The sequence below is a fragment of the Hypomesus nipponensis genome, chromosome 6 (genome assembly GCF_054491055.1).
Source record: "Hypomesus nipponensis isolate SF chromosome 6, ASM5449105v1, whole genome shotgun sequence".
NCBI lineage: Eukaryota > Metazoa > Chordata > Actinopteri > Osmeriformes > Osmeridae > Hypomesus > Hypomesus nipponensis.
Window position 1 is genome coordinate 7,407,710 of NC_140366.1, and position 14,610 is coordinate 7,422,319.

At 40.3% G+C, this 14,610-nt stretch overlaps 2 protein-coding genes and 2 long non-coding RNA genes across 4 annotated transcripts; 2 read left to right on the top strand and 2 right to left on the bottom strand.

Moving 5' to 3' along the window:
- Positions 1 to 4,526: 4,526 nt before the first annotated feature.
- On the bottom strand, positions 4,527 to 5,825 carry LOC146286814 (uncharacterized). Its single transcript, XR_014758477.1, has 2 exons — positions 5,689 to 5,825; positions 4,527 to 5,465 (listed from the first exon to the last, which is right to left on the bottom strand). It is a non-coding gene; the product is annotated as an uncharacterized LOC146286814 (long non-coding RNA).
- LOC146286815 (uncharacterized) lies at positions 5,373 to 6,629 on the top strand. The gene is made up of 3 exons (XR_014758476.1): positions 5,373 to 5,493; positions 5,614 to 5,746; positions 6,076 to 6,629. It is a non-coding gene; the product is annotated as an uncharacterized LOC146286815 (long non-coding RNA).
- Positions 6,575 to 9,297, bottom strand: tmem179aa (transmembrane protein 179a, genome duplicate A). The gene is made up of 4 exons (XM_084700163.1): positions 8,976 to 9,297; positions 8,211 to 8,348; positions 8,017 to 8,095; positions 6,575 to 7,838 (listed from the first exon to the last, which is right to left on the bottom strand). The coding sequence occupies exons 1-4, from the start codon at positions 9,275 to 9,277 to the stop codon at positions 7,656 to 7,658; spliced, it is 702 nt and encodes a 233-aa protein (XP_084556289.1). The 5' UTR covers positions 9,278 to 9,297; the 3' UTR covers positions 6,575 to 7,655.
- A 1,793-nt stretch (positions 9,298 to 11,090) lies between these two features.
- On the top strand, positions 11,091 to 12,915 carry prph2lb (peripherin 2-like b). Its single transcript, XM_084700377.1, has 3 exons — positions 11,091 to 11,671; positions 12,129 to 12,375; positions 12,670 to 12,915. The coding sequence occupies exons 1-3, from the start codon at positions 11,091 to 11,093 to the stop codon at positions 12,913 to 12,915; spliced, it is 1,074 nt and encodes a 357-aa protein (XP_084556503.1).
- Positions 12,916 to 14,610: the final 1,695 nt, after the last annotated feature.

Here is a 14,610-nt window from a genome sequence, read left to right on the forward strand (position 1 = left end):
CACCTCAACCCCATGAAAAATGAAAAGCCTGTCTGATACATGACACTTTGTGCCATATACATTATTGTTCACAAGCACCATCTGCCACACAAAATCAATTTAGAACTGTCTTGCAATATATCAGGCTTTCACTCTGCCACAAATGTGGTCTAGTTTGTCTGGTTTCTCTGAGGATTTCACATCTGCTTCTTGGAGCTAATCTGTAATAGGGTGACTTCAATTGTAATGGATGTTTCAAAGCAGTGTGCTCTGCATTGAGAAGAAAATGAATTATGGATAAAAGTTTCCACTGAAGAAGAAGTCGGCTATGGTTTCTTAAGACATGGCTCCACCTTTCATGATACCATGAGTGACTAAGTGACTATCTCCCCCTACTGGGATACTTTGGTATGTTACTAATTAGAGATGATGTATGGAACTACTCATATGCACTCATATTACATCTGGACAAAATTTCAACCTTCTGGACGCGGCCATTTATTTGATGTTATACCTGGACAAAAAATATCAACCTTATTGACAGTTATGCTGGTGAGACATTGAGCTGGTAAATGCAAGGTCAGAGGTTCATATACAACCCCAGGCATCTTTTTTTTGTTGTTGTGATTCTACCGGTTTCTTGTCTTCTGGTCAATCCTCCAGTTTTCAAATATAGCAATGATTCATCTGTAGTATTTATTTATCCCAAGACACTTATCTGTTTAGCGACACTGGAAGCCACTGCAAAGCAAGACAGGTACACTTAGCAGCATGTAGCTGTATAGCTCCAGTCATAACTGTAGCTAATGATTCACTCTGAGGTAAATACCACACAGAAAGCGCCAGAACCATTGTGTTTTGTTGATAAGATCATGCTACATCAAGCCAGCATAATGGATTTCTTGCATTATGTGTGTGAAAGTTGTATTTTGATCGATATTGTAAGACATTGGCATTTAGCAGTGTATTCCCATTGACGTTACTCACTGAATGCACTCACGCAAGCAAACTCTCCAAAAATATAAGTGCTTGTGGCTCCGTTTGCTAGAGAGTAGAATCTGGAATGTAAAGGACAGTGGAAGGAAATCCAGACGCAGAAATGTAGAATTTGGATGGGTGTTACTGCTTTTATAATTCCTTTGTCGGCAGTTATGTTTAACCCTCTAATAATATGTCAATTTTGAAATATTTTGCAATTTTGAGGAGGAATCCACCATTGTTGCTTGCATCTATATTTGTTGTTGTTTTTACAGTTATGCAGTCCCCCTCTGTATCGTAAGCTGCTTTTAGATTCCAAATGCTGCTTGCTGCCACTGGGCCAGTCCCCCTTGAAAAAGGTTTTTGTATTTTCTTGCATCAACAAAGGTAAAAGAAGCCCAACAACAGTTTTGATATTATAAACTAGATATTTGATATTACAAACTAGATATAATGTTAATATTATAAACTTCAATATCATGTTCATTTCCATACACAGTGTAGTTGGTCAACTTTCTCAAGTGTGAAAAAAAAAAACTGCAAAATTCCAGTACCACCACCAAGTGGGACACTCTTTGCTTTTCAATACAGATTAAGTAACTAATGTGAATGTTGTGAAAGTGTCTTAATATTGAAAGATGGTAAGACTGTTGACTTTCCCACACTTGAGCACATTCTTCAAAATAATTAACCCATAAAGATGAGGTCAACATTCCACTTAGCAATGTCACATGAATCTGCCTTTCTTGATCACATCTGTGTGACCATAAATCACTCTTTGCTGTGGTTATGCTTCAGGGTGAGAACCACACCTTCGAATGTGCATTTACTGTAAAGGGTGTGGATAGTACCGGTTAACCCTGACAAAGGGGTCTGTTTTGTCAGCATCCAAAACTCTATGACCTACTTAGTAGCACAGAATCTTCCAGATTGTCTTCCATTTCAAAGTGAACCCTCCATGCCAGGAATGATAATAAAACTAAGGGGTTGTAAATCTCAGTCAGTCACTTTGTTTCTTTCTCTTTCTTGGATGATTTACGATTGGTGAATTATTAGCCTGTGTCATCTTAACCCTACATCCCAGGACTCGCTCAGCTAGTGCAGCCATTTGACATAAATAGGACAAATGGTTCCCAAATTAACAGCAGACACTACCAATGCCCAAAGAAATGCAAACCCACTTTCTAGGCCTGGTTCTGGGACACTCGACTTTAAATGCAAATAGAACATACTTTTTTTCTTTTAGGTTGTGCAAGAGCTTCAACGGTAATCACAAGTCATGGAGAACCCCAGTCCTTAACAATGAGGTTGGAAGAAAATGAATAGCCATCATAAACATGGGTTGCACTCAAAGCTGTACTCAGTCTGGAAGTCTCATTCTGTCAGAATAGGGGCCATGTTGACTTCTGTCACCAGAGAGCCTAAAAGTATCTGCCTAGTGTCATGATGTCTATCCTTGTGGACATTCCCATTCACCACAGAAAAGTTTGAGACAGAAAACGTACTCCTAATGTAAGATGTTACTTGACATTACATTGTCAGTCGTATGTTCTGATTTGTTAACCTCTACTATTAGTAAGACCTCGGACATTTTTAATATCTTACAGTTTAAGAGAATGTGATGTCATTTTGAATGGTGTGTAGGTACAACAAGCATAACGGATCTGGGACCTAAAATAGGCATGTCAGTGGTCATTGGGAGTACGGGTCTGAGCGGGTTGACAGGTGTGAGACAGTCCTCTCCTCACAGGAAGTGTTGAGCATGTCTGAAAACAATGAACTCCTTCAAGGCTGCGCACATCTGTGATAGTTAGCTCAGTAGCATACGGCAGTCCATCCAACACAGTACTGCTGATGAGCGAAATGTACACTGTACTGTGAGCGTGAACGTGTATTACATGTGTTTTATAGACGTTTTTCTATGTAAGCATTCCCATAGGCCTACATTACTGTGTGACAACATTGTGACAACGTTTCCGATGCATCTGCTCTTATATTTGGGTGTGTCAGCTTATGTTGGCACGCTACTGATATGAGGCACCTTATGGACCATGAAAACATTTCATGTCATTACCATGATCATTCACCATTCTTCATATACTCAGTTTAAGTTCAAACGTTTGGGAAACTTTCTGACCTCTTCCTGATCTACTTAGATATTTGAGATGTTCCGTTATCCTTCCTATACATAAATGTATGAGATAGCTCCATAAGATGTTTTTTTGGGGGTATTTGCATTCATAAGCGTGGCTACAGTTTCATTTTTCACTATCTACCACCCCCTGTGCTGCTTCCAAATTTATGCACATTTTTAAACTTAGACGTGTATATCAAGCTTCCGATCTACATATCTAGGATGATTGACTTATGAATACTAAAGAAGAAAGTAGAAAAAAGTTCTGAAAAGAAGATTGGATCTAGAAAGTTGTATTGTGTATGTCTGCAAGGTTAAAAGTGATCAAGCGGGCTGCCCCACCTCATACATGAGATTATGTGGCCCTCTTGTGGTCGTTGCTCATTATTTCAGTTTGAAGGAAGTAAATCAGTGAAGACTAAACTTACTTTAAACTAGGATGATGTTTATGTTTTGATTGAAAGTAGTATTTTTGGGGGGTATTCCAGAAAGCAGGTTATGTGATATACCCGGGTAAGTTAACTCCCCAGTTGACACCCAGCGTTGTAGCAACATTGCCAGTAGGTTTCTGCAACATTGTGAATCAACTGATGGGTTAACTTACCCGGTTATGTTGCATAACCTGCTTTCTGGAATACCCCCTGATTAGCATTGACCAGTTGTGGACCCATTAACCTGTGCATGATTTTGCTTATTTGCACATTTACATGTGCCTTAATGGCCGTATCAAAACATGGAATATGCATTGAACAGACATGCTTTGGATGTATCCAATCCAAATTATTCTAATTAATAAAAAGCAACTTCCTGTTCTGGTTAGTGCCACATTGACGTAATAGAAAAAACATGACCCTGTGTGTCTGACTTTGAAATGACCCTGTCACATAACAAAGCTTTTTCAGAGAATGGCACAGAAACTTTACATTGAGATGATATTAACTATCATGTAACTGCATAGTAATAAATATGGTAGAAACATCATAGGTACATTAAAATGTCTATGTTATTAAGGGTTTTAGGGTGTCATGTGTATAGGTAATCACAAAAGTATAAGAAGGCACAATATGGGGGAGGGGTGTAAGTAGGTGAGTTCTCCAGTACAAGTTTCACAACAAACCCTGACGAAGTAACTATGTAGAAGTTTCCATGTAACTACAATGTTGTTTTCTGTAAGTATTGCCACAAAGTTACTTAGTAGTTGATGTCAACTTAACATACAAGTGTTTCCCAAAGGTTTATTAATAGCCTCTGAGCATTGATACATTCTAACAGTCATATTCTTGAGTGCGTACTTACAGTGTATCTCAATGGTGTTGAACTAGACTATCAAGGGTTACGTAAGCTAGAGTGACAGAGAGAATGTGACGCACGATATTTAACAACAGCCATAAATAACAAGTTCAAGTCTTCTCAGAAGGAGATGTTGCACAGTAAATGTTTACATTGGTTTTAATAATATTTACACACTTAGAACAGGCGTTTGCTTCTGGCTATCATCTGTCATTTGTCACTTATGAAAAGCTAAGATGGTGGGATGTTTGTGTGTGAGTGTATGTGTCCGTGTTAGTGCCTGTGGGACAGTGTGTGGGGGCAGTTTGTCCAAGTGCCTTAGTTAACCACACTGTCTTTCGTGCAGTACAACTACTACTTTAGCAGTCTGTTTGCATTCACATCTTTGCTTTCTGATTGACATTTTATGGATGTTTGTGTTTCAACATTACTTTAAGGTAAGCTTTCCATGTACAGTAGATAACCATGGCTACCACTGTAAACGCTCAGGATAAGCGACTTCTGTTTCCATAAGTTCATTTGTTAACTGTTCTCTCATGTTCTACCATCTCCCGTATTTATGTTAACAAATAATCATTATATCTGAACCCGTTCATATGACCCGTAAACTTGTGTGTAGTTAAAGTGGAGCGTTATAGTCAAATTGTAACTACAAATACATATATCTACAGTGTGAAAATTGGACACAGGCCAACCATTTTATATATGGGTATTGGTATTATGCATAAGCAATTGTTTTGATGAAATTCTAAGAGAGTTTGACAAAATGTTCACCGAAATTACATTGTTGAAAGGATTGTGTGACTTTCGTGTGATCTGTATTGTCATTATTGCTTTATGAATCCCTTCTGAATTAGTTTGAGTGGAATAGCAGTGCTGTTAACCCTAAACCAACCTAACTGGCTTTTTTGAATGCCTAAGAAAGAACTGAGAAGCAGAAAGAGCAGTAACATGAACACGTTGCTCTTCTGCTTCCCCCAAAGAATCCTGGTCAGTGTGTGTCCATGGTTACGGATACAGTGACTCTGGGACAGCCACCCAGGAATGGAGAGAGTGGCCAACAACTGCACAGCTCTGAAGGCCCCTATTTAGAGGAAGCAAAGACACAGATGGTGAGAAACAACAGTATCATGTTTTTGCTAAATATATTTGTATAGATTGTTTGTTGTAGAGATTGCTTTATAGGGATACGTCAGTGCCTCAAACATTATGGGTTTCTTTATCTCCCAAAGGTGGAGATCAGTAGGCCAACATTTGAGTTACCAAACTCTATACTAAGGAGAAGTTCAAGTCAATGTAGCACAGACCTGGGAACCATGCACACACGAAGGGTCCATTTCCAAGATCCGGAGGTCACTGTGCATGGTAAACAACATTCCTAAATAGAAAGACATGCTTTTTTACCCAAGATGCAGCATATTATTTGTTTTCAATTGTGTGTGTGTGTTTGTAACTGAATTAGAATGACGATGATGATTAGAATTGTGACTGCTCATTTTCCTTCTGTTCTCATAGAAGGCTCCACTAGGCAACTTAAATACCAAATAAGGTCTTCTAAATTACAAAAATGTAAACGCAAATGTAGCACAACTCTCTGCTGAATTCAAAGTGTGCCAAGTTTGAATTAATTTGAATCATCATTCGTCATACACAATTGTTTCTAAAACAGAACCCCTTTGTCTTTCTCTCTCCAGAGTTTTACAGTCCAAGCAGCAGTCCTTTTGTGCCTCTGCTCAGTTACACAGTCTTACTACTGTCTGCGCTGGCAGTGTTGTTGTTTATGTACCAGAGGACAGGGCACTTTGGGGTGGACTGGGCGCTGCTATGGAGACTCCCTGGGGGCTTCACCTAAAGCAACTGCATGGCACATAAGGAATGTTGAAACAATGTTTGACATGTGTGGTTAGTTTTAACCTTGACAAACATACATGATGTATCTCATTTGAATCTCATTGTATCTCATTTGAATACAAAATATATATGTATTAAATATATAACAAATATATAAAAATAGGTTACTGTGCAGATAGGTAGAGAAGAACACCTTGCTATTTCGTTTTTATTTTGAAATAAATGGCACACAACCAAAGTTCATGAAACTGTATGTTTGTTGCGCGTAATTTAGAGTACCTATAACTGTATTGTGATCTTAAGTAACATATTCTAATAAAGTTGACAAAGGACCACAGAGCATCAGATTTCCTCCAAAGAATGGCTGTTTTATGTTTTACAAGTTCTGTTCAGGAGATTACTCAGTTCATGGTACAGCTTGTGTTTACAGTCTTAAAAACAATACTAACTTATGTCACAACATTGTAAATGTATTGCATGATGTATTGTAAGAGCAAAACAAACTAAAATAAATATTTTCAAGATCTTTTATCTTGTGAAAGAGAATCCAATTCTCAAAGTACGATTTCAGTATAGTGTATAAAGGGGATGGTGTTATGACACAATTCATGATACTCCATTATAAAATCCTAGAGTATGAGGATAAGGATTATCTAATGTATCTGTGGTTATTTGAGGGCTGCATTCAAATGATTTTGTTCCAATTATAGTTTATTTTCCTTATTTAAAAAGTGCGAGAGCTTTCCTGAAACATATTTCCCTTTTATCACAGTTGAAGGCTAGAAAAGTTGTTCTCAAACAATGCAATTATTGTTTTCCAAATTGTTATAAATGTGAAACTAAGCATTATTTTAAAGAGGGCAGTCTAAACAATACCGCATACTGATAACTGGGCTTCTTGTCTCAGGATAAAACATTTTAAATTTGAACAACTACTTTCCTTAAAAACGAAACGAATAGCTTGAATTGCAATGTGCATGAACGATTTGAACCAGGTGGTGCTCTCAACAGTGCCTTTCCTTTATAACAAAATACTTGTTTGTTTTTTTTGTGCTTGAGTGCATCCCCTGGGGAATTCATAACTCTTTGAATGCTGAGAAACCAGACTGGACTAGCTTGATGTGCTGCATTAGTTGGGCTGAAATAGCAAAGCACCGGAGATAAACAATTAGTCATGATAAACATGTTAAAACATAATATAAAACTTAAGCTGACAATGAGCTTGCTACTGTGATAACAATTAATTATGTTATTTTACTTTTGAAAGTAATGTTATTTTGTGAGATGTGGGACCGTATATTATCTTATGTTATTTTGTTCTGGATGGAAGAACAGCATGGGAGAGCTTTTTTGTGTGAATGTGTGTATACTCAATGTCTAATAAGAAGATTAGCCTTTCTTCCTGGTCCAAGGTGTATTTATGCTAGATCATTCCACTGCGTTCGTCAGATCCAGAGCCCCTGCGGGGAGACCCCCTGCCGAGCAGCAGCTCCTTCTCATGAACCAGACTGTCCAGGAGGTCCTCTTGACGGTGGTTGTGGTAAACTTTGAGGAAGGCCATAACCGTGATGGCTACCCATGTCAACCAAGCTGACCACAGGCCAAACTAGTGGAAGAAGAGAGTAAGAAATCATCTATTTTAGTACTTTCAACACTAAATAATTCAACTTTAAATGTAAATCTTGACATAATAAAATCTAAATCTAAATACTGTATAAATAACAAAAAATGATGTACTGGACATCATGATGTCGGCACTGTGATGTCCAAATGTGCACTGTTACCTGCGCAATGGCAAACTGGTCATAAAAAGATGAGTTATCCACACCAAGTTCCAGATCAGTGTCCTGCAGATCCTCACAGCTACAGACAAACACACAGAGTCAACCTGCCACCTGGGTCTCAATAATCCTATTTTATAAAGATGTCTGAACAATCTGAAGAGATATGAGGAACTGGCATTTCCACAATGTCCCACCTGCTTGGCATGGCCCCGTTTTCTGTGACAGCATCACACCAGGAATCAAAGCCGACACTGGTGATGGTGCTGGCCACAAACACTAAGAACACAACCAGCAGACTCAACAGCAAGTTTAGGAAGGCGTGGAAGAAGGAACTGAAAAGAGGCATAGAGAAAAATTCATAAATGTTGCAAAGAATACATAAACAAGTTTGGACATGGTGTCTCACTGCATTGATTCAAACACCAATGCCAAACAAAGTGGGAACGTTATTAAAGTGTACTTTCACAGTCCAAACATTTCTAAACGTGTACATTTTCAGGCCAAACAGTAATTGCCCTGTTTTGTCATGGAAGGCAATGGCACTACATTATATTACTGGTTCATAGTGTCAGTAAAATCAAGAATGAGAGTCTAGGTAGAAAAAACAATGACACATAAAACGGATATGACAATAGCAAACCAACCCATGCTTGGACGATGACAGAGAGACATTACAATGACATGTAATGGTTTAAGATTAAGTCTACAGTTTCTTAAGAACTTTTTGATATTAGGCTTTCCATTTAACTGTGATGTAGGCGATAGTATACACCCCCAGAAAATGAACGTCATTAACAGTAAATTGCATGATAAGCATTACTGAAATAATTAGTCATATGAGGCTTCCCACTGCCAAATGCAGCATGTCGTCACCATATCTCGAGCTGCTTTTTGTACATAATCTGCTTCAAAGATACATGTATTAAAGATGTTTTTTAAAATTGTATCGGTTCACCCACTCGTCGTGGCCTTTACAAAGATAGAAAAACGTCCGCCATGCTTGAATAGCAGAGAGAATGAGGGAGAAGATGCCGACGAAAGTAATAAAGCGGCAGGAGGATTCAGATGCCCATTCCTGGATCACGAAGCGTTGCTTTCCGACTGTCATATTCTCGTTCTGCCATATTCCCTCAGTGAACAAAATGCACTTTCCTTGAAAATCATCGCTGTTTTCCGATAGCGGTACAACACAGATAAAACCAAATAAAAAAGCAAGAAAATAAAGTATGCACTGACCGAAAAGAAAATTGTCAAGGGCCATTGCTCCTCTCCTCAGCTGCCATAGGATACTGCGATTGCATTGCGCAGTACCAGAGATGCGAGGCTGAAAACGTCCTTGTGCAACGTAGAGAATATATTTTATGCAGGGCAGCGTCATGAATTACAGAGAACAGAACCTTTTACAGCTTCCACATTTTTTACATCTGAAATGATTCAACATCACTCAATACCATTGAGGGTTAACTTATTGCTTAAGTTTACTTTTTAAAGCCCAACATAAAGATGGCAACAAGGGTTAACATTGTTGTCTTAACACTTTCAAAACAAAGATAAACCTCCAAACCTTGGAGAAAACCTGTGATATGGCAACCAAATGAGTGGTTTTATAATCACCAAATCAAGCATATTCGGTCACAATTGGTTTGGAAGCCAATCCAGTCCAATGACTCCTTCAACCTCATTGACCCACTGGCAGTAGAGAGCCGCTTGCTATTTTGAGAGGGACCTGGAAAGTACAATCAGTCAAAGGCCATCCAGAGTTTACATCAGCATTTGCTGAAGGCCAACAAGGACTGTTGCCATCTTGCATTCATTGTTTAAGTAGAAACTCAAGTACTTAAAGTACTGTACTCTAGGTCATGCTACTAGTGCTATTTCTCAGTGAATGCCCATGTAGAAATATACTTTGTGTAAGTGTATAAACAGCAGGGTGCATAATTTTTTAGGGATTACAAATGATCAACAAAAATGTTGTTGATTGTTTGATTGATGTGAAGGAAACCTGGCTCTTGCCACTGTATGCATGTTGATTGAACCAGGTGGTTAGAAGCAAGGATTCTTTAGCTTACGGGGTTTACAAATGATAAGGGGATTACGAGTTTACTGGACGATGGTGGGGCAGGGGGGAGGATTGTGAAGAGGAGCCACTCAACCCTTAGCTCCTCCTTGTTGACACGGTTCACAATGCTCTTGCCGATACCTTCGCTGAAGATGACTTTTGGAATAAGGGAACATCAAAGTTTTCCATCGGCATTAAGATGTTCTAAGTGCCTTATACCGAACATTTGAAAGCATCACAGGTAAGACTACATTACAATGTAGATGAAGGAGCTGTTTGTCTTGTCATCCTTTCTACCACAGCTGCTTTGTCTGGAAACAAGTTTTAAGATCTGACAAATCTTGTACTGAGGAAGATTGAGGAGGATTGCCTTCAATTTTGTTGTACAGTGTACAATGACAATAAATATATTCTATTAATGTGTGCAGTACGAAACAGAACTGTATCTTTTGTCAACTGACGTGATCACTGAAATACATATAGTTAAATAGTGAAATCATGTTGTTTTGTACAAATGAGTAAATTATTCATGCTTGCCTAAATATATTATGTAAAGTTGCTAGAAACAGACTTTGAAAACATACAATATCTCAGGATTTGTCAGTTATGTATGACCTATTTAAACGATTGTTATTGTTTGAATGATTAAATTAGCTAAATGGCTGCAGTCCTTCAGTGCTGTAAACAGGCCACGTTAATATAATTAGGACTACTAGTGGAAACTGTGATAACCTTGTCCTTGCGTCTCCTTGTTTCTTACAGAGGCTGAACTCCAACATGGTTAAGGACACTACCCAGGAGTACCAAAATACATCAGCTAAGCTGCTTATGAAGTCTTCCAGAAAATAGCCTTTTCTTCTTCCTCTGTCTAACTGTCTATCCTTCGTCCATAACTCTTACCCTTTAAACATTCACCTCCCCCCTAACCTCCTTACCCCTAACCTCACACTGAACTTTCAGAATCACATCTCTGGATGAGAAAGGAAGACACCACAAATAAAAACAACCAGACAAAATGGCCGTCTTAAAGGTGACATTTACCAAGACCAATCGAGGCAAGCTGGCTCAGGTCTTGTGGGTGCTCAACTGGATTTCTGTGGTGACAGGCATTATCCTCTTCAGCCTGGGTCTTTTTCTCAAGATAGAGATTCAAAAGCGTCGAGAATTGATGTCGGACCACGAGATCCGCTCTGTGCCCAACATGCTCATCGCCACAGGCCTGGTGGCCTGCTGCATCAACTTCCTGGGCGGCAAGATCTGCTACGACTGTGTCGACACCAACAAGTTCCTGCGCTGGAAGCTCTTGATGCTTCCGTACATCGTGTGCACCTTCTTCTTCACCTTCTGCATCCTCGTGGGGGCCCTCATGTGCTACACCATGCATAACCAACTGGAGGAGTCGCTGTTTCAGGGGTTGCGCGGTGCCATGCGTTACTACAAAGACACGGACACGCCAGGTCGATGTTACCTGAAGCGCACCATGGACATGTTGCAAATCCAGTTCCAGTGTTGCGGAAATGCGGGTCACCGCGATTGGTTCCACATCCAGTGGATCAGTAATCGCTACCTGGATATGACCAGCAGTGAAGTCTCTGAGTAAGTGCATTGCAGCCTGTGTTCTATTGTGCTAGCTGTTCATGGTCAAGGGGTCATATCTGCTGTAATATTTAGTCATCTGCTATTGGAAACTATTGTAGAATATTCTATTGTAGATCTTAAAAACAAAAAACCTGGCCTGGTCAGCTACTACAGAAATTGTTGGTAACTATTGCCCAAGAGTCCATGCATTTTACTGTACGCAACACGGGATTGCCTGATGTGTGAATTCGAAGGCCACATGAGAGGCTTACTAGATGAGGGCTACGCGGCCATAGTCCCAGAGAATTCCTTTCAAGGTTGTAGGCCAGTGTGTTTCCAATTCCACCTAACATCTTTTCTCATCCCTAAGAGTGACATCAGGCCTTCTATAACACCCAGTGGCTGTACATACCAGGAAACATATATATCAAACCTTAACCACGTGTCGTCGTCTCTCCACCTCCCTCCGCTCCAGTCGTTTCAGGAGCAACGTGGAGGGGAAGTACCTCATGGACGCGGTCCCATTCAGCTGCTGCAACACCTACTCCCCGAGGCCCTGTATACAGCAGCAGGTCACCAACAACTCGGCCCACTACAACTACGACTACCAGACTGAGGATCGCAACCTGTGGAAGAGAGGCTGCCACCAGGCCCTGCTCGACCACTACACCAACATCATGCAGTCCATCGGCTGTACCGTGCTCATTATCTGGCTGTTCGAGGTGGGGTTTCTTTTCCAAGTATCTTTTTATTTATACTCAATTTGACAATAATGATGTCAAACACAGTACATTGTACACTCCAACATGTCTGCTTTCTGTCTAATCTCTTTGGTCATACTTTATAGAAAGTGTTTTGTAGACATTTGCCACACATCATTTCAAGTGTTGCAGTCCTACACAAATGGAAAGGATAAACAGCCCATAATAGTTACAGTATGTTTGCCTGTTGAAACGGATGTTAATTCAATGACCATTCAAATGAGCGCAAGTTTCCTTCCATCTCTTCCCAAACAGCTTTTGGTGTTAACAGGCGTGCGCTACCTCCAGACGGCCATGGAGAACGTTCTACGGCTGGGCGATCTGGACTCTGAGTCGGATGGCTGGCTCCTGGAGAACAGCATCGCTGAGACGGCCCGCTCCAACTTCAACATTATCAAGAACCTCGGCAAGTGCTACCAGGTGGACGATGACCCGAACATCAACGTGCCCAGTGTTGCCCAACAAGAGGTGCCCACTCGTCAGATTCCTGTGGCCAGCTAACATCTCCCAGCACTGTTCAACTGATCGGAATTGAACAAGGAATTGGATTCAATTCATTGACCATTGACCACAACCATGTCCGATGACAGATTGTGTCTGAGGAAGGAAGATATGTCTAAGTAGGCTTACAACTCTGTGTGGACTCAAACAGGATTAGCCGTGGGGGCATGTCAACCCAAACACAGATGAACTGTCAAACTTTAAACAAAAGTAAAGGACCTGCCAGTGCTTGAATATGATTGAATATCTGCCTCTTCTGAAATGATACTGAAAAAGTCAGTCTGAACACGTTGTCTTTTTGCAAATTCTGTCCTTGTGCCATACTCAGAAATGGAATTGGACTTTCACTAGGCCTAAGAAGAACTATGGCTATCTAACATAAGAGACCCGCTGCTCAGTTTAGCACATTGACTTGTAGCTGACATGGTTCGTTTGGGACACGTAACACCGTTTGAAAATTGTGGGTTGAAGTTACAATAAGAGGCATTTTAACTCTGCAGACAGAAACAATAACAGCAAATTTGAATGGCCTTCAACTGTTATATTCATATTCTGCAATGTTTAGACTCCACATAGTCTAGACTCGAAAGAGCAGTTTTATTCAGTTATTTATTTCATGGACTGGATCCATTGTCATGAAGTTGGACTGAACATGGATGTGAAATGTCTGTTTCTTTAGACCTTCAATTTAGACAGATCTCCAGTACTGTAGACCAGTTGACATTTTTCTTGTGCCTCTGCCCACACAGGACATAAAAGGGCAGCCCTTAATAAAAAACAAAAACAAGGGTTTTTACAATGTTGTAGAAAATCGAATATTTTGTTCACTTTAAAGCCTTTGTCACATGTTTTACACAAACAATACAAGGAATGTCACAGAGTGCTTTACAGATACAGATCAGCACCTATAACCGCCCATCAAATAAGACAAGGAAAAACTTCCTCCGGAAAAGGGGGCCCCTTCCTCCTGAGATGGTTGGTGATGCAAAGAGGGGAATATCAAAGACAAGAATGTCGAGCACCTCAGGTAGGTATATAAAAAAACGTTATCTCCTGCCATATAAAACTATATTGGAAACCAATGTTTTCGTGTAAACTGATTCAATTCCTATAAGTGATCTCCCTGCATAATGAACACACAAAGTCGACCACAAAATATTTATTAATGTCATGTTTCATAGACGCTCCGGTCCTGGCTGGAGCTGATGTTCCTCCACTGAGGGGAAATTCTTCTGAAAGAGAGGACAGGGGCAGTCAGCACACAGGGGCGCGCCCTGTCCAGCCCAGCAAGAGGAGGTTGTGGACATTGTCTATCTCCGAGTCAAGTAGGCTGGGTTTGATGTATTGCGCTGCGTGGGATCAGCACACATGCATGACCCCTGGCAGGTGGAAAACTAACAGCTGGCTCTGGAACAGCAATGCCTTGCAGTTGTCACAGACGTGGCCCAGTCAAAACCACATCGGCCCACGTAAAAATACACCTGCTCAAGACTAACTATCTCTCTCTATTTTGCATTTGTCTTACCTTGCCCCTTGTCTCTTTTATATATAAAAAAAGCCTATGTGCTTGTCTTTTGATGACTTCTCTGGCATTAACTTGTCGAGTAGGAAACAACAACCAGATGGTCCCTGTTTGCCTCTGGTGTGAGACTGCAATGCCCTTATTGTTGTTAGCCGTCGGCTCATCCAGCTCTC